General features: G+C 42.2%; 1 protein-coding gene across 2 annotated transcripts in view; it reads left to right on the forward strand.

Moving 5' to 3' along the window:
* Nucleotides 1-25,687, forward strand: part of AKAP6 (A-kinase anchoring protein 6) — a 424,676-nt gene that overhangs the window by 303,671 nt on the left and 95,318 nt on the right. For both annotated transcript variants that reach the window (XM_073639078.1, XM_073639079.1), the window contains one exon: nucleotides 1,391-1,511. In XM_073639078.1, coding sequence (XP_073495179.1) covers nucleotides 1,391-1,511 — 121 coding nt within the window. The remainder of the gene's footprint in view (nucleotides 1-1,390; nucleotides 1,512-25,687) is intronic.

The following is a 25,687-nucleotide window of genomic DNA, read 5'->3' on the forward strand; positions in this document are numbered from 1 at the left end:
TTTGCCATCTGTGTGTCTGTTTCTACCTCCGTGTTTTGCCATCTGTGTGTCTGTTTCTATGTCCGTGTTTTGCCATCTGTGTGTCTGTTTCTACCTCCGTGTTTTGCCATCTGTGTGTCTGTTTCTACCTCCGTGTTTTGTCATCTGTGTGTCTGTTTCTACCTCCGTGTTTTGTCATCTGTGTGTCTGTTTCTACCTCCGTGTTTTGTCACCTGTGTGTCTGTTTTTATGTCCGTGTTTTGCTATCCATGTGTCTGTTTCTACAGTATGTCCATGTTGTGTCATCCGTGTCTCCATTTCTACATCTGTGTTGTGTCATCCGTGTTGTGTCATACATATGTCCCTTTCTACATCCGGGTTTTGTCATCCGTGTGCATACTGGTATTATGATTCACTTTTTACTGCTGTGGCTGTTACGTACTTGTTTGTTTGTGGATATTTATTATGTGTATATACAGAAGATAATCTATTATTATTCATTATATATACTGTACCTATCCTTAAAGGGGTTTTCCCACAAACAAAAGTTCATTTTAAAAATTTTCTGCGTCTGGCCGTGTACGGAACATGGTCTGATCATACCACAGCTCCTGGGCAGGGGAGGAAGGAAAATACAATACAGATATTACAGCAGGGGATTGCAGGGGATTCATTTTGTGAGGTAAAACATTTCACTACCTGTTTTTAAACAATATTTTACCTCACAAAATGAATTCCATATGATCCCGGGCTGTCCTGCCTGTATACTCTTTTGCTTCCTCCCCTGCCCAGGAGCTGTGGTATGATCAGACCATGTTCTGTACACGGTCAGACACAGCCATGGATTAAAATGAACTTTTGTTCTTGTGAAAACCCCTTTAATATTTAGTTATAAAATGATAATATTTAGCCCCTTTGTATTGGTTATGTAGTAGTTTATATGGGACTTTATTTCTATAAGCACATGCACTTTATGTTTATATACTGCACCTTATAATAATCTAACTACCTCTTTATTACCATTAACTACCTCTCTATTTACTATATTTATATTGATACAGTATCTATAATCATTGTCCCATTAACATTGCATCTTAAGAAATACCATGATTTAATATACTTTTCTGAGTGAATCAGGTAATTTTGAATATACCTGCACCATTTCTCAGGTGATAGTTGCATCACATGTGGTTGTACTATAGGACTCAATCATCTTTTCCTGTAACGCTTTTCCCTTTAATTTTTAAATGTTTTTATCATGTTGGTTTTGATTTAATAAAGACGACATTGAATGTAAAATAGTCTCTCTTGCTTATAGGATTTTGTTCTATTTTCAAGCTATTATATGTGATTTACCCTGTTATAGCTTTAAATATCTTCTATTAATACTGTTTGCTCCTTTTCTCTGTAGTGTACAGGACTTGGAGGGAGAGTGCCAAGAATTTTGGGACTGGCTTCTTGACATGGAGGCTACCGTGCAGAACAGTCTTGGATTATTGGTGTCTGAAGAGCAACATCTACAGATGTGCAAGGTGGATCACTAATGTCCTAGCCATATAATGTGTGAGGGATGCTGAATGATGGTGATCTAGAAACTACATCATATCGCTATTTATCATAACCTGGTATATGACCACCATTCGGTAGCCTTAGAACATAACTAACACTAACATCGCTCACGTAGAACAATTTTATTGCATATGTAAAGGTTATCATGTATGAATATGCAAATTGCCTCTTCAGAGAGGAAGAGGACTAGAACTCTACCTGTGGGAAGCAGCGATCCTATGAGTCACTATCGACCCTTTAACGAGCCCTGCAATATGACTTAGGATAAAAGCCAAACCAGAATCTCAATTTGCAGACACGGTGTTTCAGGGTATTGCCCCTCATCAGTGGAAAGTATGAGAACTGATTTGGCTAGATGAGAGGCTCTGGACTGAGGTTTAAGGGGTAAGGTTTCTTCTTGTGGAGAGTGACATACCGGCTCTGGTTGCCAATGTAAGGAGGCTTATTCGCAGTGCAATGCTCCTCTGGGAAATTAAATATGCACATTGGACTCTGCAAAGACGAAGAGTGCTAAAACTCTATAGCGCCACCTGTTGGAAGCAATGATCCTATAAGTCACTATCGACCCTTTAACGAGCATTGCAATATGACTTAGGATAAAAGCCAAATCAGAATCTCAATTTGCAGACACGGTGTGATTTGGCTAGATGAGAGGCTCTGGACTGAGGTCTAAGGGGTAAGGTTTCTTCTTGTGGAGAGTGACATACCGGCTCTGGCATGCCAATGTAAGAAGGATTATTTGACGTGCAATATTCCTCTGGGTAATTAAATATGCAAATTGTCTCTTCAGAGAGGAAGAAGACTAGAACTATAACGTGTCTGCAAATTGAGATTCTGATTTGGCTTTTATCCTAAGTCATAATTCAAGGCTCGTTAAAGGGTCGATAGTGACTTATAGGATCGTTGCTTCCAACTGGTGGCGCTATAGAGTTTTAGTCCTCTTTCTCTCATGAAGATGCAATTTGCATATTTAATTTCCCAGAGGAGCATTGCACAGAGAATAAGCCTCCTTACATTGGCATGCCAGAGACGGTATGTCACTTTCCACAAGGAGAAACGTTACCCCATAGACCTCATGTATGAATAAGAATCTGAAGCAGTCGGTTTATGGAAATCATCTAGATTAATGACTTTTTTTTGTCCATGGTTTGACCTGTAGAGGTCCATCCCTGTTTGTTTAATATCAGTTTTCTGTTATGGCAACATCACTGGAAAAGAGCCGTATCTCACAAGTAGTTATATCTCAGTAAGGAGGTCTCACAATCCATAAAACCTCCGGAAGTTCAGTGTAATTCACAGCAAACAATACTGCCGTGCCACACTGCTGGCACGTGAATGTAGACATATTTTAGAAACAGTTATAGCTCAGAAACAGTAACAGCTGTGTAGGGAAATCTCCAAAGTAGTAATATCTCAGTAGGACTGCGGTATCTCCGAAGCAGTAATATCTCAGTAGGACTGCGGTATCTCCGAAGCAGTAATATCTCAGTACGACTTGCTGTATCTCCGAAACAGTAATATCTCAGTAGGACTGCGGTATCTCCGAAGCAGTAATATCTCAGTACGACTGCGGTATCTCCGAAGCAGTAATATCTCAGTAGGACTGCGGTATCTCCGAAGCAGTAATATCTCAGTAGGACTGCGGTATCTCCGAAGCAGTAATATCTCAGTACGACTGCGGTATCTCCGAAGCAGTAATATCTCAGTAGGACTGCGGTATCTCCGAAGCAGTAATATCTCAGTAGGACTGCGGTATCTCCGAAGCAGTAATATCTCAGTAGGACTGCGGTATCTCCGAAGCAGTAATATCTCAGTAGGACTGCGGTATCTCCGAAGCAGTAATATCTCAGTACGACTGCGGTATCTCCGAAGCAGTAATATCTCAGTAGGACTGCGGTATCTCCGAAGCAGTAATATCTCAGTAGGACTGCGGTATCTCCGAAGCAGTAATATCTCAGTAGGACTGCGGTATCTCCGAAGCAGTAATATCTCAGTACGACTGCGGTATCTCCGAAGCAGTAATATCTCAGTAGGACTGCGGTATCTCCGAAGCAGTAATATCTCAGTAGGACTGCGGTATCTCCGAAGCAGTAATATCTCAGTAGGACTGCGGTATCTCCGAAGCAGTAATATCTCAGTAGGACTGCGGTATCTCCGAAGCAGTAATATCTCAGTACGACTGCGGTATCTCCGAAGCAGTAATATCTCAGTAGGACTGCGGTATCTCCGAAGCAGTAATATCTCAGTAGGACTGCGGTATCTCCGAAGCAGTAATATCTCAGTACGACTGCGGTATCTCCGAAGCAGTAATATCTCAGTACGACTGCGGTATCTCCGAAGCAGTAATATCTCAGTAGGACTGCGGTATCTCCGAAGCAGTAATATCTCAGTAGGACTGCGGTATCTCCGAAGCAGTAATATCTCAGTAGGACTGCGGTATCTCCGAAGCAGTAATATCTCAGTACGACTGCGGTATCTCCGAAGCAGTAATATCTCAGTAGGACTGCGGTATCTCCGAAGCAGTAATATCTCAGTAGGACTGCGGTATCTCCGAAGCAGTAATATCTCAGTAGGACTGCGGTATCTCCGAAGCAGTAATATCTCAGTACGACTGCGGTATCTCCGAAGCAGTAATATCTCAGTACGACTGCGGTATCTCCGAAGCAGTAATATCTCAGTAGGACTGCGGTATCTCCGAAGCAGTAATATCTCAGTAGGACTGCGGTATCTCCGAAGCAGTAATATCTCAGTAGGACTGCGGTATCTCCGAAGCAGTAATATCTCAGTAGGACTGCGGTGTCTCCGAAGCAGTAATATCTCAGTAGGACTGTGGTGTCTCCGAAGCAGTAATATCTCAGTAGGACTGCGGTATCTCCGAAGCAGTAATATCTCAGTACGACTGCGGTATCTCCGAAGCAGTAATATCTCAGTAGGACTGCGGTGTCTCCGAAGCAGTAATATCTCAGTAGGATTGCGGTATCTCCGAAGCAGTAATATCTTAGTAGGACTGCGGTATCTCCGAAGCAGTAATATCTCAGTAGGGATACCTAACAAGCACTTGAGTATTTGAGGCTCTCTAATTGACAGACTGTGAGGCAGGTATGTAATGTAAGCTTGCAGGATCACTATAGAGCATTGGAATAATATTGTATCGCGTTTGCATAAAAATAATTTAGTCACTTGTACATAATAGTAACACTAAATATTATTTTCACAAGCGAAGACTATTTGCTGTAGTAAGCCTATATATTCAGGAGAGGGTGATGTCATAAATAGTAATATATAGTTCATGAGTTGGGATTATTGGCGTGATATTTAGGCAACTTGCCTCTAATAATGATAACGATGATCCCTTTAAAAAGAATCTGTCCCTAGGTTTTGCTACCTCATCTGATAGCAATGTAATGTAAGAAAAAAGACCCTGATTCCAGTGATGTGTCACTTAGTTTACTGGGTGCAGTAAGTTGTGATACAAACAGAGTTTTTAGATGTAGCAGTGCTCAGAAAGCTTCCCCCGCCCACACCAGACTCTGTATGTACAATGTCTATAGATAGTGAGCTGCTAATCACAGGAGGGGGTGTGGTCGGACCAGGGCCCACCTTCCCTGTAGTCCAGGCAGTAATAATCTCCTGGTGATAAAACCTTCATTGTATGGAAACAAAAGCATACAGCCTAGTAAGTGACACATCCCTTAAATCTGTGTCTCAGTCCCTACATCATGTTGTGCTTAGATTACATAGATTACATAGAAAAAACCTGCTGACAGATTCTCTTTAAAATCAAGAATATTATCAATAGCAAAAAGATGAAGAGTTTTCTATGCTTTTCTACACAAGTAGCCTTTTTCCAACTACAACCATATGCTGTAATGTGGCAAGGTATCTTGAAGGTTAGCCTGTAGCAACAACTATCAGACAATCAACATGCTTAGGGTGCAAGGATCGCTGCTGAGAGTTATTGTTAAGGATGTTGAGGGCATATAGACTAGTTTATGGTTTTAGGCATGTACAGTACAGACCAAAAGTTTGGACACACCTTCTCATTTAAAGATTTTTCTGTATTTTCATGACTTTGAAAATTGTACATTCACACTGAAGGCATCAAAACTATGAATTAACACATGTGGAATTATATACTAATCAAAAAAGTGTGAAACAACTGAAAATATGTCTTATATTCTAGGTTCTTCAAAGTAGCCACCTTTTGCTTTGATGACTGCTTTGCACACTCTTGGCATTCTCTTGATGAGCTTCAAGAGGTAGTCACCGGAAATGGTCTTCCAACAATCTTGAAGGAGTTCCCAGAGATGCTTAGGACTTGTTGGCCCTTTTGCCTTCACTCTGCGGTCCAGCTCACCCCAAACCATCTCGATTGGGTTCAGGTCTGGTGACTGTGGAGGCCAGGTCATCTGGCGTAGCACCCCATCACTCTCCTTCCTGGTCAAATAGCCCTTACACAGCCTGGAGGTGTGTTTGGGGTCATTGTCCTGTTGAAAAATAAATGATGCCGCTACAAGATGCTGTGGTAGCCATGCTGGTTCAGTATGCCTTCAGTTTTGAATAAATCCCCAACAGTGTCACCAGCAAAGCCCCCCCACACCATCACACCTCCTCCTCCATGCTTCACGGTGGGAGCCAGGCATGTAGAGTCCATCCGTTCACCTTTTCTGCGTCGCACAAAGACACGGCGGTTGGAACCAAATATCTCAATTTGGACTCATCAGACCAAAGCACAGATTTCCACTGGTCTAATGTCCATTCCTTGTGTTCTTTAGCCCAAACAAGTCTCTTCTGCTTGTTGCCTGTCCTTAGCAGTGGTTTCCTAGCAGCTATTTTACCATGAAGGCCTGCTGCACAAAGTCTCCTCTTAACAGTTGTTGTAGAGATGTGTCTGCTGCTAGAACTCTGTGTGGCATTGACCTAGTCTCTAATCTGAGCTGCTGTTAACCTGTGATTTCTGAGGCTGGTGACTCGGATAAACTTTTCCTCAGAAGCAGAGGTGACTCTTGGTCTTTCTTTCCTGGGGCGGTCCTTATGTGAGCCCGTTTCTTTGTAGTGCTTGATGGTTTTTGCAACTGCACTTGGGGACACATTCATAGTTTGCCCAATTTTTCAGACTGACTGACCTTCATTTCTTAAAGCAATGATGGCCACTCGTTTTTCTTTACTTAGCTGCTTTTTTCTTGCCATAATACAAATTCTAACAGTCTATTCAGTAGGACTATCAGCTGTGTATCCACCTGACTTTTGCACAACACAACTGATGGTCCCAACCCCATTTATAAGGCAAGAAATCCCACTTATTAAACCTGACAGGGGACGCCTGTGAAGTGAAAACCATTTCCGGTGACTACCTCTTGAAGCTCATCAAGAGAATGCCAAGAGTGTGCAAAACAGTCATCAAAGCAAAAGGTGGCTGCTTTGAAGAACCTAGAATATAAGACATGTTTTCAGTTGTTTCACACTTTTTGTTAAGTATATAATTCCACATGTGTTAATTCATAGTTTTGATGCCTTCAGTGTGAATGTACAATTTTCATAGTCATGAAAATACAGAAAAATCTTTAAATGAGGTGTGTCCAAACTTTTGGTCTGTATTGTATATGCAAATAAATAAACACGATTAAATGCGTGGTCTGAAACTAATATTGATTTTAATCCTAAATGTCTGTCTATTTATTGTAATAATTTAATCACTTTTCTAATATACCTTAATTAAATAGTCTCTATCGTTCCTTCACTATTCTATCAAACTGCTCTATTTATTTATTTTTATTTTTTTACTTACTTCTGTGTTGATGTCATTTTGTTTGAGAATCCCCTTTTATATCTGGTTATCAATTCCCATGTATGCTCAGTACGAGCTTCCTTGTCACTATGCAATATTCTTTTTAATGCATAGTGACAGTGCGCTCCCTCTCCAGCTCTAATGAGAAGTGACGACTGAGCAAGAAAGCGCACTGTCAGTGCACACTGTAATGAGAAAACGTGGCGAGCAGAGAACAGCCCTGCCCCTGAAACGTACGTCACTTTTAGGGGTGGAGTTGATCCCTGCTCTCCTCGTTCTCTCCTTACAATGCACACTGACAGTGCACATTGTAATGAGAAAAAGTGGCGAGCAGAGACCAGCCCTATCCCTGAAACATACGTCATTTTCTGGGGTGGGGTTGATCCCTGCTCTCCGCGCTTTTTTCTTACAATGCACACTGACAGTGCACTCTCTTACTGGCTCGTTACTTCTCATTGGAGCCAGCGAGGGAGCGCACTGTCACTATATATTAAAAAAAATATTGCACAGTGACAAGGGAGCTCGTCCGAAGCATATGTTGGAACTGAAAACCGACGCATGCTCAGTAGAGCAGGGACTAGCCCATCCCCTGAACTGACATCACTGATGACACTTCATCCATCCATCAAGTAGGCCATCTCTTAAAATGGGCATTTTGTTATATATGGCATATTGATATGATATGTCATAAATAGCTGATAAATATGAATCCCAACTCATTCCACAGAACAAGGGTTCCCCGACTATGTAATCATGTCTGCAGGCCAATCTCTGCTGAAGCCGTTGTGAATGGAGAGGTTTGTTGCCCTTTCCATTTACTTTAAAATTTCAAATAAAGTCGAGCATATTTTTATTCGGACCCCCTCTCCCCCCAAAAGTGTATAGTGTTTGATATATACAGGCCTCACTTATTAAATAGATTTATGCGAACATATTGCACATAGAAGCTTATTTTAATGAAATAAAGCTATAACACAGACCTGTCTGGTGCTGAAAGGGTTGAAAGATTTTTGACCAAAGGAAGCAATAAAGGAAAAAAATTAGCAATGACAAAGAATAGGGTAGAAACATAAGGAAGAGAGAGTGGGGGGCATCTTCCATCCGAAATACCAACCTTCCATAAATCAAGCTCATTTAGGCAATTTTATGGATGTAAATCTATAAACTGTCATGTCAGAATCACTGAGAACATATGGCGTATTTCACCGACCAGATTGCTACTCATAAAACCTAAAATTGATAACCAGCAACAAAAAAACAGGAAAAAAATCCTCACTCTTTTAATTTCATTAAATCCCCAGGTTACCTTCTCATTCTTCTCTGCTCATCTTTTCTCTTGCTCATATTGATATTTAATATGTTGTATTTTGTAGAGAGATAAAGGTGAATTCTTTGTACCTTCTTAAGACCGCTTTATACATGTAACTCGAGATTTTAGAATGTGAAATAATATAAGTATGTATCTAACCATAGCTTATCAGTCACTATTAGGACCATACTGTTAAAGGCAATGTCCATCTTTGAATGCTATTTTGTTTATATATAAATAGATAGAACGATAGATAGATAGACAGACAGACAGACAGCAGGTGAAATAAGTATTGAACAAGTCACCACCTTGGTAATGAGATACCTTTTTATAGGTCATCAGTATGTTTGGCAACAATAAGGTTGCGAAGGTTTTGAGACAGCTCACTGGTTTTACCCATCATGAGATGCTTTTTGTGTGGCATCGTGGTAATGAGACACCTATTTATCATCAGTTGAACCAGCTGATATTTTTTGTCACTATGTGGCAGGATTGCTTTCTTTCTTTATACTGATAGATTTCAGTTAGTATCATGACTTCCATGGCTTTTTTCACCTCTTTCTTCATGTGTTCAATACTTTTTCTCTGTGTCATTTATCATTATTGCACATAATCCATGGACATCTATGATTTGCTTTCGTTGCCTGTGTGGATTGGATGGATTGTTACCGACATCTAGTGAGAATTTCATGTCAATGGCACCTTTAGGAATATATTTACTTATAAACTTGATGTCGTATTCAATACTTATTTCACCAGATGTATATACATATATACACTGCTCAAAAAAATAAAGGGAACACTTAAACAGAATATAACTCCAAGTAAATCAAACTTCTGTGAAATCAAACTGTCCATTTAGGAAGCAACACTAATTGACAATCAATTTCACATGCTGCTGTGCAAATGGAATAGACAATAGATGGAAATTATTGGCAATTATCAAGACACCCTCAATAAAGGAGTGGTTCTGCAGGTGGGGACGACAGACCACATCTCAGTACCAATGCTTTCTGGCTGATGTTTTGGTCACTTTTGAATGTTGGTTGTGCTTTCACACTCGTGGAAGCATGACACGGACTCTTCAACCCACAGAAGTTGCTCAGGTAGTGCAGCTCATCCAGGATGGCACATCAATGCGAGCTGTGGCAAGAAGGTTTGCTGTGTCTGTCAGCGTAGTGTCCAGAGGCTGGAGGCGCTACCAGGAGACAGGCCAGTACACCAGGAGATGTGGAGGGGGCCATAGGAGGGCAACAACCCAGCAGCAGGACCGCTACCTCCACCTTTGTGCAAGGAGGAACAGGAGGAGCACTGCCAGAGCCCTGCAAAATGACCTCCAGAAGGCCATAAATGTGCATTTGTCTGCACAAACTGTTAGAAACTGACTCCATGAGGGTGGTATGAGGGCCCGACGTCCACAGATGGGGGTTGTGCTCACAGCCCAACACTGCGCAGGACGCTTGGCATTTGCCACAGAACACCAGGATCGGCAAAGTCGCCACTGGCGCCCTGTGCTCTTCACAGATGAAAGCAGGTTCACACTGAGCACATGTGACAGACGTGACAGAGTCTGGATACACAGTGGAGAGCGATCTGCTGCCTGCAACATCCTTCAGCATGACCAGTTTGGCAGTGGGTCAGTAATGGTGAGGGGTGGCATTTCTTTGGAGGGCCGCACAGCCCTCCATGTGCTCGCCAGAGGTAGCCTGACTGCCATTAGGTACCGAGATGATATCCTCAGACCCCTTGTGAGACCATATGCTGGTGGGGTTGGCCCTGGGTTCCTCCTAATGCAGGACATTGCCAGACCTCATGTAGCTGGAGTGTGTCAGCAGTTCCTGCAAGATGAAGGCATTGAAGCTATGGACTAGCCCGCTCGTTCCCCAGACCTGAATCCGATTGAGCACATCTGGGACATCATGTCTCGCTCCAGTCACCGGAAATGGTTTTCACTTCACGGGTGTGCCCTGTCAGGTTTAATAAGTGGGATTTCTTGCCTTATAAATGGGGTTGGGACCATCAGTTGTGTTGTGCAAAAGTCTGGTGGATACACAGCTGATACTCCTACTGAATAGACTGTTAGAATTTGTATTATGGCAAGAAAAAAAAGCAGCTAAGTAAAGAAAAACGAGTGGCTATCATTACTTTAAGAAATGAAGGTCAGTCAGTCCGAAAAATTGGGCAAACTTTGAATGTGTCCCCAAGTGCAGTTGCAAAAACCATCAAGCGCTACAAAGAAACTGGCTCACATGAGGAGCGCCCCAGGAAAGGAAGACCAAGAGTCACCTCTGCTTCTGAGGATAAGTTTATCCAAGTCACCAGCCTCAGAAATCGCAGGTTAACAGCAGCTCAGATTAGAGACCAGGTCAATGCCACACAGAGTTCTAGCAGCAGACACATCTCTACAACAACTGTTAAGAGGAGACTTTGTACAGCAGGCCTTCATGGTAAAATAGCTGCTAGGAAACCACTGCTAAGGACAGGCAACAAGCAGAAGAGACTTGTTTGGGCTAAAGAACACAAGGAATGGACATTAGACCAGTGGAAATCTGTGCTTTGGTCTGATGAGTCCAAATTTGAGATCTTTGGTTCCAACTACTGTGTCTTTGTGCGACGCAGAAAAGGTGAACGGATGGACTCTACATGCCTGGTTCCCACCGTGAAGCATCGAGGAGGAGGTGTGATGGTGTGGGGGTGCTTTGCTGGTGACAATGTTGGCAATTTATTCAAAATTGAAGGCATACTGAACCAGCATGGCTACCACAGCATCTTGCAGCGGCATGCTATTCCATCCGGTTTGCGTTTAGTTGGACCATCATTTATTTTTCAACAGGACAATGACCCCAAACACACCTCCAGGCTGTGTAAGGGTTATTTGACCAAGAAGGAGAGTGATGGGGTGCTACGCCAGATGACCTGGCCTCCACAGTCACCAGACCTGAACCCAATCGAGATGGTTTGGGGTGAGCTGGACCGCAGAGTGAAGGCAAAAGGGCCAACATGTGCTAAGCATCTCTGGGAACTCCTTCAAGATTGTTGGAAGACCATTTCCGGTGACTACCTCTTGAAGCTCATCAAGAGAATGCCAAGAGTGTGCAAAGCAGTCATCAAAGCAAAAGGTGGCTACTTTGAACAACCTAGAATATAAGACATATTTTCAGTTGTTTCACACTTTTTTGATTAGTATATAATTCCACATGTGTTAATTCATAGTTTTGATGCCTTCAGTGTGAATGTACAATTTTCAAAGTCATGAAGATACAGAAAAATCTTTAAATGAGAAGGTGTGTCCAAACTTTTGGTCTGTACTGTATATATATATTTATATATATATATATATATATATATATATATATAGATATATGTACTCAAATCTCCAGACCCTCTGCATTGTAGTAAATTGAAAACATTTTCTGATGAGCTACTATGGGAAGTATGGAAGCTAACTGCATACTGTTATACGTGAAACTCAATGGTAGGACAGTGTGCAAGAAGCTCCTATGCTCCTTTTAGTAGTGACAGCACGCGGTCAGTAGGTTACTTTGATTTATTAGGCTTACTTATGTACCGTAGCACCATCATATTCCACAGCGCTTTACAGACATTATCATCACTGTCTCCAATAAGTGGGGATTTACTTTGTCATAAAAGTCTCACTACTTTCTATAAGTTTTTATTCTATCGTTATTATACCCAGCTACGGTACCTCGGCCCACACTGGAGCTGATCTCAAGTTTCCTGCATTGCTTCCACTTTCACTATATATTTCATATATCATTAAAAAACCTGTGTCTTCTGCAGCCTTATACTATCTGGGTGTCCTCTAACACCCCCAACACCATGAGCACCAGTGGTGTAGCTTGAAGCTCTTTGGCCCCAGTGCAAAATTTCCAACAGGGATCCTGATTATTGTGGGTCTATAATAGTATTGGTCTTCTAATATGGGCTAAAGGGACCATTTAGGCCCCTCAGGCTCCAGGGACGGGGGCAACTGTAACTGAGTTTCATTCCCATATCAGGTTATGAATAAGAAGTATCACTTCGAAACGCGTTAGCCGATACTCTGAATGCTTCTCTTTTGGGACTATTTCCACACATGATAGACTTATTCTTATCTTTATGTGGATTTTTATGGAATCATTTACCTTTTATGGATGGACTTTTCCTTAAATAAATTAACATGTTTTACTTGAAGTGCTGGATCAACTGCCTTTGTTCCATGGGCAGCTGTAACCCCTGCACCTATTATAATTACGCCCCTGGGGAGCACCTCATTTATAAAGAGATGTAATTTTTCTCTGAATTTTCTACATTGCAAAAAAGCCCTTCCATCAGGCACATGAAACAATTATGGCTACATCTAAGTAAATCCCAGTTTCCGATCTTTGTCTTTTAGTTAGTAAATATCTTATGTCTATCAAACCTCCCATGATAAGTTAAGAACGCTCGAAAGCATCAAAACGACAATGACTATTCTCCATATGTTAGAAATTTATTTTGCTGATTAAAAAAGTAATTCACATTTTTGATATTCTTAAACCGAAGCTATAAGAGAACATAGCGTATAATAGTAAGAACTATCGCCTGCACTAAAATGCATTAATAACCTTGAGATGCATCTACATGAGGATTGCCAGCTGTTTACTATGTCATATATTAAGCTTAGACTTATTGCTATCACTATGACGTAAATTATCATTGCAATGCATCTGTTTGTATTCTTCTGTAAAATACATCAAATAATTGGGTGCGGCATGGAATGTGTTAAAAATGTGAAATACTACAAAGCTGTGATTGAGCTCGCCGTCTGTATTTTGGTGATTGTTCGATATTTTACAGATTCTGGAGAGTTTTATTTCAGTGCTTCAAACAATATTTAGGTTTGTGAGCACCTACAAATAAATTCAATTGTCAAAATGGCAGAAACAGCGCCACTTCTGTCCATGGGCTGTATGTAGTACTGCACCTGAGCCCAATAAGATTAAATGGAGCAGGACTGCAAAAACAGAACATTTTTTTCAATTCCTTAAAAATCCTTTTGTGTCTGCTGAAAATAAATTGTCACTTATCTATGGGACCCACACCAATTTGCAAAAGAGTTAGAGTGGAGCAGCAGTGTCCATGCGTGACCGCCACTTCATTCTCTCTTTATGGGATATGCAAATTGCCTCTTCAGTGAGGGAGAGGACTAGAACTCTAGTGCCACCTATTGGAAGTAGCAATCCTAAAAGTCAATATCGACCCTTTAACGAGCCTTGCCATATGACTTAGGATAAAAGCCAAACCAGAATCTCAATTTGCAGACACAGTGTTCTATGGTATTGCCCCTCATCAGTGCAAAGTATGAGAACTGATTTGGCTAGGTGAGAGGCTTAAGACCGGGATCTAAGGGGTAACATTTCTCCTTGTGCTCTTGGTCGTCACATAGAGATCAAATGGAATAACTGTCAAGCAAGTGCACTGCTGCACCAATCTAACAGGGATGAAAGTGCCCCATTCTGACGATCTGTGTGGGTCCCAGAAGTTGGGCCCCCACCGATCAATAAGTTGTCACCTATCTTGGAGATCGGTGATGACTTCTCTTTAATAGACAACCCCTATAACGCTAGGGTCACACAACCGTTTTTCTCTCATCCAAGAAAATCGGTCCGATTATGCTCAGAGTTTGATCCGACTCTGATCATCGTTTGATCCGATTTTCTCGGAGGTGGAGAGAAAAAAAGTTTCCCCACTTTTTCTATATTGTCAGTCCATGAAAATCGGATTTCACTTGGATGTCATCCGAGTGCGGTCCAATTTTTTTCCACGAACTCATAGGTTTGAAGGGGTAAATGCCATCCGATTTTCGGAGACAAATTGTGCATGCTGCGATTTTTTTGAGGACCAGTGCTATCCAACAAGACCACGGATAGCACTCATCTGATTTTTACGATCATGTCTAAGTGTAAGCTTTTTTTATTCAGGTTTAGAGAAGCTTTGGTTGTCGGTATATATTTTTTTATTATTATTTCTACTGTAGATACTGTAAATGTGGCCGCATTTAGTACAGATAACTCACTCTTTATATATGCCAAAATTATTACTTTCCGAGAAGATAATCTGTAGGATTCACAGTCCGCGAGCAATCGGGTCATAAGGACAGAGTACAGTATTTATCCTAGAATGTCCCGGTGCTGGAATGTGCACTCTTGGCAGAGCGGCTATTCCTCAGGATGAGCTCTGTGTATGGGTGAGAGTATCCGCACGCTGTGCTGATTAGCATGGCTCTCAGACAGACGGCACTGGCCTTCTGCCCGCAGGAAGTCTCTCCCCACTGTCACCTCTTTATATTTGGCACATAAAAACCTTATTCGTATATAGGGTCAGATGGTCACCACCCCAGATCCCTTGTGGGGTTAGCACCTGTACGCCGTTCTTCTTAGCCTTACTGTCAGCCTGTGCCTTTATAGTCGCACTTCATGTACAAGGATCCAGTGTTTGTTGTTTTGTAGCTGGTTATAATGTTGCATTATGTTACTTTCCATCAATGAAACGCAATTTGTAACTTACATCTATAAAACCGATACATTTTGTGCATCTTCTCAGTCCAGTCTTTTACTGATGAATCGGAAGCATTGTAAAGAAGATCACGGCCATGGGTGCCGGAGATCTAATCAGCATATGACGCTATCATATACACTTAATTATTCATAAGTCTATGCTCATGAATAGGAGAAGCTTCATGAAAAGTAATATAAATTCAATACTGTTCAGCCAGCCATCAAGAAATGTGCACGTGACTGTGTGCAAATGCAATCTTGATTATAGTGATTCTCAGAAAAGAAAAATGCTAGACCCATCTGCCAATAATGATGATGGAACGGTGAAGATATACCAGTGCCCGGCCAAACTGGTCTACTGGTTATGTGTGAAATAAATCTAGAGAAATAGTGAGATGTCAGTAAATATTGACATTGTAAGAAGAGATGATGTAATCCGGTCAGGGGGAGCGCCAATTACTGATGACACAGCGGCTGAAGTGGCCCCCGATCTGCTCTGTGAATGAGAGGTTTAGAGGCAGACTCGAAGCATTTCCCAGTGAATGGGATACAAGCGCACAAAGGGGACTCTGTGTACAGCAGAAAAGACCCTCCCCGGCTTCTCCACGACAACCAGAACGCACACAGAACTTCCTTCAAAAACCGGTTCCATCCATCACGGGCTCCGGAAGGAGCGGAGACAATCTCAGGGCAGCAAGCCTAAGCCTCGAGAAGTCTTTACTACCAAGCTGAGCGAGGCGTATTGCACGCAGCGGACAGTAATACCGGGGGGCTCGTAAAAGAGTCCACACTGATGTTAGGAAAGGTCTGATTAACATGTCTTAACAGTGCTTTAATTATGATATACCAAATGTCAAGAACGAAGCAAACAATGCATTTCAAGGAAAGTAAACTAAGAAAGATTATTTGTTTTATGAATTAAAATGGTAATAATGATAATAAAATAAGTTTATAATAAAAAGTTTTCTTACTGGTTTTATGTCTGAGGGAGCTTCACTCACAAGAGGTTGCACAATAATTAAAGAAGCGCTCCCAGAAAACATTGTATCACCTAATCTTTTCTAAATATGGATGTGATGTAATGTGGATCCATTAAATTTCGAGATGGATGAATCGATATGAGGGACTCTGGTCCATCAGGTCAGTAGTCCTCGACCACTGGACGGGACGCTCGCGACTCTCTTACCTTGCAGGATTAGCGGAGCTGGTGCAATATCATCATTGGACTGTGACGCATAGATGACATCGCGCCAGTATGGCTAATCCAAATCCGCGCTGGGGAAATGTGTAATTAAGAGATTTATGCGCCTCCTGTCCAGCGGCCAGCTAGTACTGACAGGCCAATGGACTGGAGTCCCACAATTCAATCCACCCATCTCTCATTAAAATAGTCAATGTGCTGTGTTCCCCAGTTTCCAGCGTCGGTCCACTTCCGGGTCACGTGAGCGCTCTTCATTTTGCTGGCTCACACAGGAACTGCTTCCGCCAGTGTAATCCTACTGAGTTCACATAGGCCAAACTGCACTGTGCTAGGGGCACTATGTTTGGTGTATATGTTGGAAAATACTGCCAATCTATACGTGTAATGTGCCTATACGCTTATATTTATACTTAAAAGTTCGGGATTCATACCGGACATGAGTTAAACTCCGAACACCAACTTCTCCCAGAAGTAATGTTCGGAGTTCTGGAGGAAGTCCGGAGACAAGAGAGAGAGTGTGAGAAAAAGAGAGATTTTTCCAGCTCCAAAGTTTGGGTTCAGGTTGGGGTTCAGGTTTTGGTTGAAGTTCAGGTACAGTTCTGATACCCGAACAGAACTTTAGATGAAAGTTCGGATCGGGTACCAAAACTCAAATTTCCACGGGTCCGCTCATCCCTACTTATATTAGGCCATGTTTCTCTGCGATTTGCTGTGTCTCCATGTCTTATTCTGTACTTGCATCTGAATCCTCCCAAAATGGGAATCAGACATGTCTACTATGCTCCTGTGCTTATTTGATTAGATGGACACCACTGGAAAGGAGTGAAAGTGGAGACCAAAGTTTCATACTTTAATCTCATTATTTAACTCAATAGCTCAGTGGCCAAAAAGTACAAAAAATAATATTCAGATATAAGCCGGGGTGGAGGCATGAGGGCACTCCAAAATTCAGTGAGGAACGCTCTCTAGCCAGACATTGCATTGGTTCAGTTGCAGTTCCATTGATTCAGCTTCTCGGTTGACATTTATTTTTACAATTGCATATGTAGCACCCTGAGGACTCGGCTGCTACAGGGGTATTACACCTCAAGCCAGAGGTGTGGTATTCCACTCCCGGGTAAGGATGGAGTGTGGAACTGAGCTCAGATAGCTGCATGCACTACATACATCCCATTTCCGGGGGACAGATCGACGGTACTCCCACCAGTATATGTGCAGGTACGATAGTGTCTGTCCCTGGCTGGAGTGGGAGGGGGGTGGAACATCCCAGTAGTGTAGGGGCAGATAGGGGGAGCAGTCTGGGTAAGGCTAGGAGCTCATTGGGTGCTGGTCACCTGAGCTCACACATAGAGGGAGTATATAAGGTGGGCACCATCTTAGGACAGGGTCTTTTGTAGAGTGAGTCAGCCTTTGTAGAGTCAGAGGAGCAGAGCAGAGAAGCTCAGCCAGAAGGGCTGACAGGGAGTTGTGGTTCCGGCTGGGCCCAGCTCCAAGGCCAAGAGAGAGAGAGAGAGGAGTCAGAAGGACCCAGAGAGAAGAAGAAGGAACCCCAAGACCCCAGAATACAAACAGCAGGGTGAAGGGTTGGCACCCAGGGTACCGGATCCCAAGCTGGCAGAGAGAAAAGCACACCTTAGCCAGAGACCGGAGGTCGTGGGCAGGATCTGCCACGACCCTCACTAAATCCACTAGGAAGGCATACCAAGTATAGGGTCAGGGAACCCAGAAGAGGTGTACCCACCAAGAGACCCGAGGGAGCCGGACATAAGTGGATCCCTAGTGAGAACTGCCAGAAGAGAGGGAAAGTCAGACAGGAGCTTAGGACCACGCTCCAGAATTACTTGGGGGTTGGCCGAGTCCAGGACCTGATGGACGCAGCACGGCTCGGGTGGTCGCTTCAGGCCAGAGTGAACATAAGAACACCCGTAAGTAAAAACCCCTGAACTGCACAGCCCGACTCTGAGTCTTCTTGCTGATTCATCCTGCACCTTCACAACCACCATCCTCTACATCTGACCCCCTGAGGCTAATACCCCTCCGTTGGGGGTTATACTATCACAGCTGCACACACACCACCAGCCTCAGCGGACCCTTCTGCAGCGGCGGCCTTTTGACCGCAAATCAACGGGTGGCGTAGTCGACATTAAGAACACCAATAACATCTGTAAAGACTGCCACACACTGAGTTTGACACCCTGGGCACGGACCGGGTCGCCGCCACTCGGAGACTACAACCCCCATCTGATCCGGTTCCGGGTATCCCCAAACAGCACTGGCCCAGGGGGCGCGTCACATATATTGCACACATGCATGCTGAATTAAGTGCTATGAACTGAACTTTATTTCTTTTTTTTGCTACCTAAACCCATATCTCCAGATGTTGTCGTGTCATTGAATGCATTCATTTTTATTTTCTATTCTCATAAGGGCAGACAACAGTATTTTTGGTCAAAACATCAGATCGCACTTGGCCCAATGTTATTGCACCTGTCCGATTATTTTCCTCTGACTGAGTAGTCGGAAGAAAAAAATCCCAGCATGCACGATTTGCCTCTGATTGGATTGCACTTGGCCATTCATATCTATGGGTCCATGCAAAACATCAGACTGCACTCGGATGACATCTGAGTGCAGTCCGATTTTCACGGACATACTGAATGGAGAAGATGGAATAACTTTTCTTGTTTCTCCACCTCTGAGAAAATCAGATCACACTCTGATCACACCCTCTGATCAGAGTGTGATTAAGCATATTCGGACCGATTTTCTCGGATGAGAGGAAATCGGTCGTGTGACCCTAGCCTAATGCGCAAAAGTGCCTATGTGCCAAGTTTATTAATTTTTCAGTCTGCTGCAGTTTTAGTGTCTGTGTTTGGTCTGCGGTGATTTTTTTTCTCCTGTTACAGTTTTCTATAGAAACAAGTCTAGGAAGATTTCCATTGATATTGCTTAAGAAACAGGATAGCAGCTTTAAGGCGCACAACAGAAAAAGTACTTACAACAGCTGGGCATTTGTGAATTTGCCATTGTAAATGAAATATTATTCCAGCAAAACTAAAACAGGTGAAATGAGGGAACATTGATTTCTTGGCTGCCTCTTGTCACGTTCCTAAAGTTTCTTCGAAATAATATTCAACTTCTTGTTTATTTTATTAAATTGTAAAAATGTTAGTTTTTGAGAAGATACAAAATAAACCAACATTGTCAGAAACTAGGAAAACATGTTATTTTGCATTAAGGCGGGTATAGAAGTTTATATAAAAATGAACTCGGCTGATCATATTAGTGTTAGGCTGTAACACTCATTGTATACCGCACTTTTATTTAGTCACTAACTTGTAGGACAGATCTGCAAAATGGTCCACGTTCTCCTAATTTATTGCCTGTTTGGTGCCCAAGCACTCTGCCTTGGATTGACAGGTCTCTGCCTATGTGCACATATAGGGAGAGACCCGTCACTCAAGGGCAGGGAGAAGCCACCAAGACCGCTCTTCTGACTGGTCTCCAGCAGCGGCTTTTAAACTATGGGGTTTTTTCGTTAAATACCCCATTTCAGGGACAGACGTACATGGCTGAGATCATAAAGCCAGTGTCTAATACATGTGGGCAACATGTATCAGCTATCAAATTCACTTTAAAGACAAGGAGAGGGACATGTATTGCAACTAGATAGCCCCCCACACTGTCCTTTACATATTGTATATTTACTTTGAAAACTGGTGACGTGTTCAATACTTAGTTCAATCGTTGTATTATGATGCCTCTCACAGTCCTCCCCCATAAAGTATATTGGCCCCCCAGACAATATAATGGCTTTCACATCCCCCACACACAGCATATTGGCCCCCCAAAGCGTGTGCACAGTATGATGGCTCTACCGCTCCCCACACAGCATACACAGTATGATGGCCCTAACAGCCCCCACACACAGTAAGATGGCCCCCACAGCCTCCTTCAAGTACTGACTAATTGAAAACAATTAACGACTCACCTTGACCTGTTCTCCCAATACACTGCTCTGCTCTCTGTAGCATGTGAACTGAAACTCTAAACAGCAGGCGCAATTTAGTGACATCATCATGCCTGCTCCGCTGCGACTCGGTTGCACAAACTGAATGATGGCACGGGACGCTGATGGCTCCCTGGTCCACCATTGTTTTCAAAGGTATCTTCATCCTAAAGATGCGGAGACCACTGAAATCGCAACACATTGCGGGAAGAGAGCCTGGTGCTGAACGGCACCAATCACCCCCCTGACCCATAGGCTCTATAGTGGCTGCATGGTCTGCCGCTATTAGCGGTAAGCCTCTCCCTCCATTGTAAAGCTAGTATTTTAGGGCCTTCTATGAGCATTTGGTTTGATTGTAAGCGAAGGGTGCTTAGTAGCCCTGTAAAGACGAACTATGGAAGTTGTGTCCAATTCCAACTGAATACATATGTAATTGCCGATGATGTCGCTGCTATTTTGGGGCCTGTATACTTAAAGGGTTATTCCCATCTCCAAGATCCTATCCCAATATTTAGTAGGTATAATAATAATAATATTAACAAATACTTACAATTAGAAATGTAGTATAGTTCTTCTGATTCTCTATGTTGCTTACCTCATGTGCAGGCATTGCAGTACCTTAGATATCCATGATTACGACCACTCATATTATGTCAGTTAGTTGTTAGTGGTCGTAACCATAGATATCTAAGCTACTGCAATGCTCTGCACAGGGCGTAAGTGACAAAGCGAAGCACAAGAACTATACTACATTTCTAATTGAAGGTAATATTATTATTATTACACCTACTAAATATTGGGATAGGACCTTGGAGGGGGAATACCCCTTTAACCGTACAATGAGCATCTGAAAACATGTAGTCAATGTATAAGCACTTATGGTGCGTAGTGTAAAGTATGATAATGATGTTATGTATGGGAAATGTTAAGATTTCCGCACCTGCGGAAAGTGTTTACTCAGAACCACCTTAGAGGTCTGTTTCATTCCTGCTTTTCGTGTTTTGCATCATTTCCATACTGTTTGATTTTAATGGATTTTCTTAAAGACTGGATAGAAAACAATGGGGAAATCTGCGTATTCCTTCCTTCCATCTCTGCATAGTTTGTAGATCCTTTCGCATGAATGCCTACAGTATGTATATCTCTAAAAGCTTTTACATCTGTCTCTTTTCCTGGCACACTCCCTTCTGTCTCTCTTACTCGCTCTCCCCCCTTTCATTCTGTCCCACTGCAGGGGGCTTTAATGCCAGCACAATTCTACTGTTTTGGCCGTGAGTTCCCCAGAAATGTAATTATGCTCTAAAATGTGGTTAGCATTGCAGTAAATATCGCACAGAGCTTCCAAATTACATTTGGGGTGTAAAGGGGATTGAATTTCATTGCAAGTTGACACTCAATTACAATTTCCATATATCTTGCATGTGAGGGGGTTGGCAATTTTAACCCTTGACTGCTCAAATGTTTTGAAATGCTCTGTCTGGGGAATATATATCAAGCCAAGAGAGAAGCATATGCTCTGAATTCTACCTAAAACATACACAGCGAGTAAAAATAGACACAAGTACAAGTAATACACAGTTAGGAATAAAGGTGGAGTAGAGTACGTCGGTGCCCATAGAGAATAGAAAGCTCAGCAGCCATATGTAGGACAACTAAAGCGCTAAAATTAGAAATGGATTTCAGTCTCACATTAATAATAAAAAACATTGTATCAGGACAAACTTGCAATTTACTTTTTGAAATAGAATTTGAACCATTGTCCCATGAATTCTTTTCGAGGTCATATATTTAGAGTAAGATTATCCTATTGACACGAAACAAAGACATTTACGATGACCAGAAAGGGTTAATCTAGGGGTGCAGATCTGCTGAGCGAAACTGATACATTGGACTTTTATGATTTGGCCAGGACATCAAATTTAGCTTGGAAACAATCAGAGTATACAGTCCTCCAAAATCAGCTCCGAAGGGCTGAACAATGGACGCTGTGCGTGTTCCATCACATTGTAATTTCTTGACACACACTTTGATACAATGATATTGTATTTATGATCCACTCGCTCAGATATAACACATAGACATCAATGCTGTACATCGGGCTTGGTTATGTTTCTTTCTACAAAAAGGGTGGTCCGAAACACAAATTAATTTTCATTCTAAATCCCTATCTATTTAATGCCATAATCTAATCTATTTTCTAATATACTTTAATTAAAGATTCTCTATCGTTCTCTAACTACACTAACAGTTTTTTTCTACTTCCTTTTTGATGATGCTTCTTTTAAGAATCCCAGTGCATGCTGGGATACTCAAACAAAGCATCATTAGATGGCTGAGTCTGTTTTTCAGAGGCTGGGCTAGTCCCTGCTCTACTGAGCATGCATAGTTGTCAGTTCCGATGGATTCTCAGTAGATTCTTATTACTGTGCAATTTGTACAGTAACAGTGCACTCCCTCGCCGGCTCTGATCAGAAGTAACGAGCCAGCAAGAGAGCTTACTGTCAGTACATGTTGTAAGATGAATACCCGGCTTGCAGAGACCAGCACCACCCCTCGAGTGACATCACTTGCGGCGGTGGCACTGGTCTCTGTACACTAGGTAATCATCTTACAGTGTCTGCTGCCAGCTTGTTAGTTTTGATCAGAGGGAGCGCACTGTCACTGTGCATATTGCACAGTGACAAGAATGTACTGAAAATCCATCTGAAATTATATCAGACGCTTGCTCAGTAGAGCAGGGACTAGCCCTGAATCCATAAACTAATGGTTTAAACAGTATAATTCTATGTAGGAAATTTATTGTGATATAAAAGAGCCTAATTCTATCCGAAAGGGCATTAGGCAAGGTGGTAGCAAGCGTCAGAAATAATCCAGATGAATTCTTGGATTTTTTACTAAATGAAGTAGTAACTATTCGTAGATGTGTTGTTGATATAGGCATCACTTGCAGAACATCTCACCTGCTGTACAGATAATGGCTTATACTGTTTATTCAGTTTTGGGACATGGGCGGATGTATGGGGATAATGAAGGATATGTCTGTAGGGTGATTCTCCTCTTCCAAAGTGTAGTTTAAATAGATTTTTATTCACACCCTTTGGAGGGAACAGAAAGAGCATTTCATCTATTTATAGTGCTACAGGCATGAGAACAATCCTGCCCCTTTTCCCCAGCCGCCCCCTCCCTCAATCCGGGCTACTGGAGGGATTCTGGGGTTAAGTTCGTTGCCCACTGCGGTGATGTAACTCCGGCTTTGTGTCATTTATATTCAGCCCAAAGAAAACAATTTTCTTGAATAGACAGGCGGACAATAATATTGTTCAGGGCTGATTTTACTTTGGATGTGGTCCAAACTGCTCGCAGGCAGCTCAGACTGAGCTCCCGTTCTCTCACCACATCTCCTTCCTCTCTCACATCACGGTGCACTGTCACTTTTCCCACTCGCGCTCCTTCTGTGCACTCATCCATTCTCTCTCCATCCACTTTTCAGTCATTGCCTTTATTGCCTTTTTACACTATATTCGCTTTTCTGCATTAAACTGCTTTTTCTCATCTTAATTTTTTTAATCTCCTGCGTCTCCTGTTTTTCAGCCATATTTGATGCATTTCAGACCTTATCACATATTTTCTTTCTTTGTTCGCTTCATCCCTTTCTTTTTTTTTGTGACTTTTCAATCAAACTGAATTCCTGAATTTTTTCACGTTCAACTTTAGGCAAATTACTTAGAACCATCCTTTAAAAAGTTGCGCCTGCCCTTCTTTTTCCTACTGTAAATAAGTGTTTGCACTCCTTTTCTTTTGATGATTTTAAAGTTGACTAACTTGGTATACAAAATAATCCAAAGCTGAACAAAATGTAAGGTTGGAATCAAAAAGAACGTTTATCTAGTGAAACTCCACAATGACTGATTCTTTTTTTTCTGACCAATGACGGATGATAATTATCTGCAAAGAAGTCAGCCATGTTTAAAATTTGTGTCCAATAGTTGCTATTCTATCTAAGATTTTAGTGAAAAAAACATTCTAAAAATTTACTAAGAATATTCTCAGAAAGATTATTTGCTGTAATGGCCAGTATGAGATAAAACATATACTGTTATATTGGCGCAATAATTATTCACTTGACGCTCGTTCATTTGAAGGTTGTTCAAATATCAGCCTGCGACCATCTAATGTGGATGACAACCTTAAAGGGGTGGTCCAAAATCCAAATTCATTTTCATCCTAAATCTATTTAATGCCATAATCGAAACTATTTTCTAATATACTATAATTAAAAATTCCTTATCCTTCCCTCACCACACTATCTAACTGATTTTCATTATTTTTCTACTTCCTTTTTGATGACGCTTAGTTTGAGAACACCCAGTGCATGCTGGGATACTCAAATGAAGCGCCATTCGGGAGACAAAGACTGCGGTCACTGCTGTAGCCTCTGCCCCCTCCCTGAAATGAAGGGTCATCAGTAACGGTTGTTTGAGGGACTGGGCTAGTCCCCGCTGGTGTGTACTGTGTGATGTGCACAATGACAGCGCACCCTCTCACCGGGTTAGATCAGCAAGTAATAAGTACAATACTTTTTTTTTTTTACTATGAGCATAAAAACTAACAAGTAGGTAGTTGCTAACTACCTGCCTGTTCTGCCCGGTGCTGGCTTAGAATGGTCACCAACTGCTCCTGCCGGCAATTCGACTGGTCCGCATCCTCTTCTTCCTCCTGGCTGCTCTGTCAATGGGGCGTGACATCCAACATCATACTGAATGACAGCCAACTTCCTGCAGTTAAGCAGCAGGGAGCTGGCTGTCAATCAGCATGAAATCGGAAGTCACACCCCGTCAACTGAGCGGAAGAGAAGCCGCTGCCCTGCTGACATGACATCAGCGGAAGTCACAGAATCACTGGTAGAAGTGGCACAGCAGGCCAGTAGTTAACAACTATCTACCTGTTATTTCTTAGGCTATGTTCACACATGTTGGGTTTTTCAGCGTTTTTTGCTGCAGATTTTTATGCAAATTTTCAGCTGTTCCTAGCAGTACCAGCAAAGTCTATGAGAAACCAGAATTCTTGTTCACACATCTTGTTTTTTTTGTTGTTGCGTATATTGCGTCTTGTTTGGGTTTTTGGAAAATAGAGCATGTCACTTATTTCAGCGTTTTTTCACCCATAGGAAGTAATGGGGGGTGAAAAATACACACCATCAGCGTTTTTTCAGCATTTTTGATGGCAAAATAGAATGGGGTTCTTTTTTTTACAGAACTTTATGTACTGTACATGCATAAATAGAGACAAAAGG

The sequence above is a fragment of the Phyllobates terribilis genome, unplaced genomic scaffold (assembly GCF_046119375.1).
Source record: "Phyllobates terribilis strain yellow unplaced genomic scaffold, ASM4611937v1 Scaffold_7__3_contigs__length_470593459, whole genome shotgun sequence".
NCBI lineage: Eukaryota > Metazoa > Chordata > Amphibia > Anura > Dendrobatidae > Phyllobates > Phyllobates terribilis.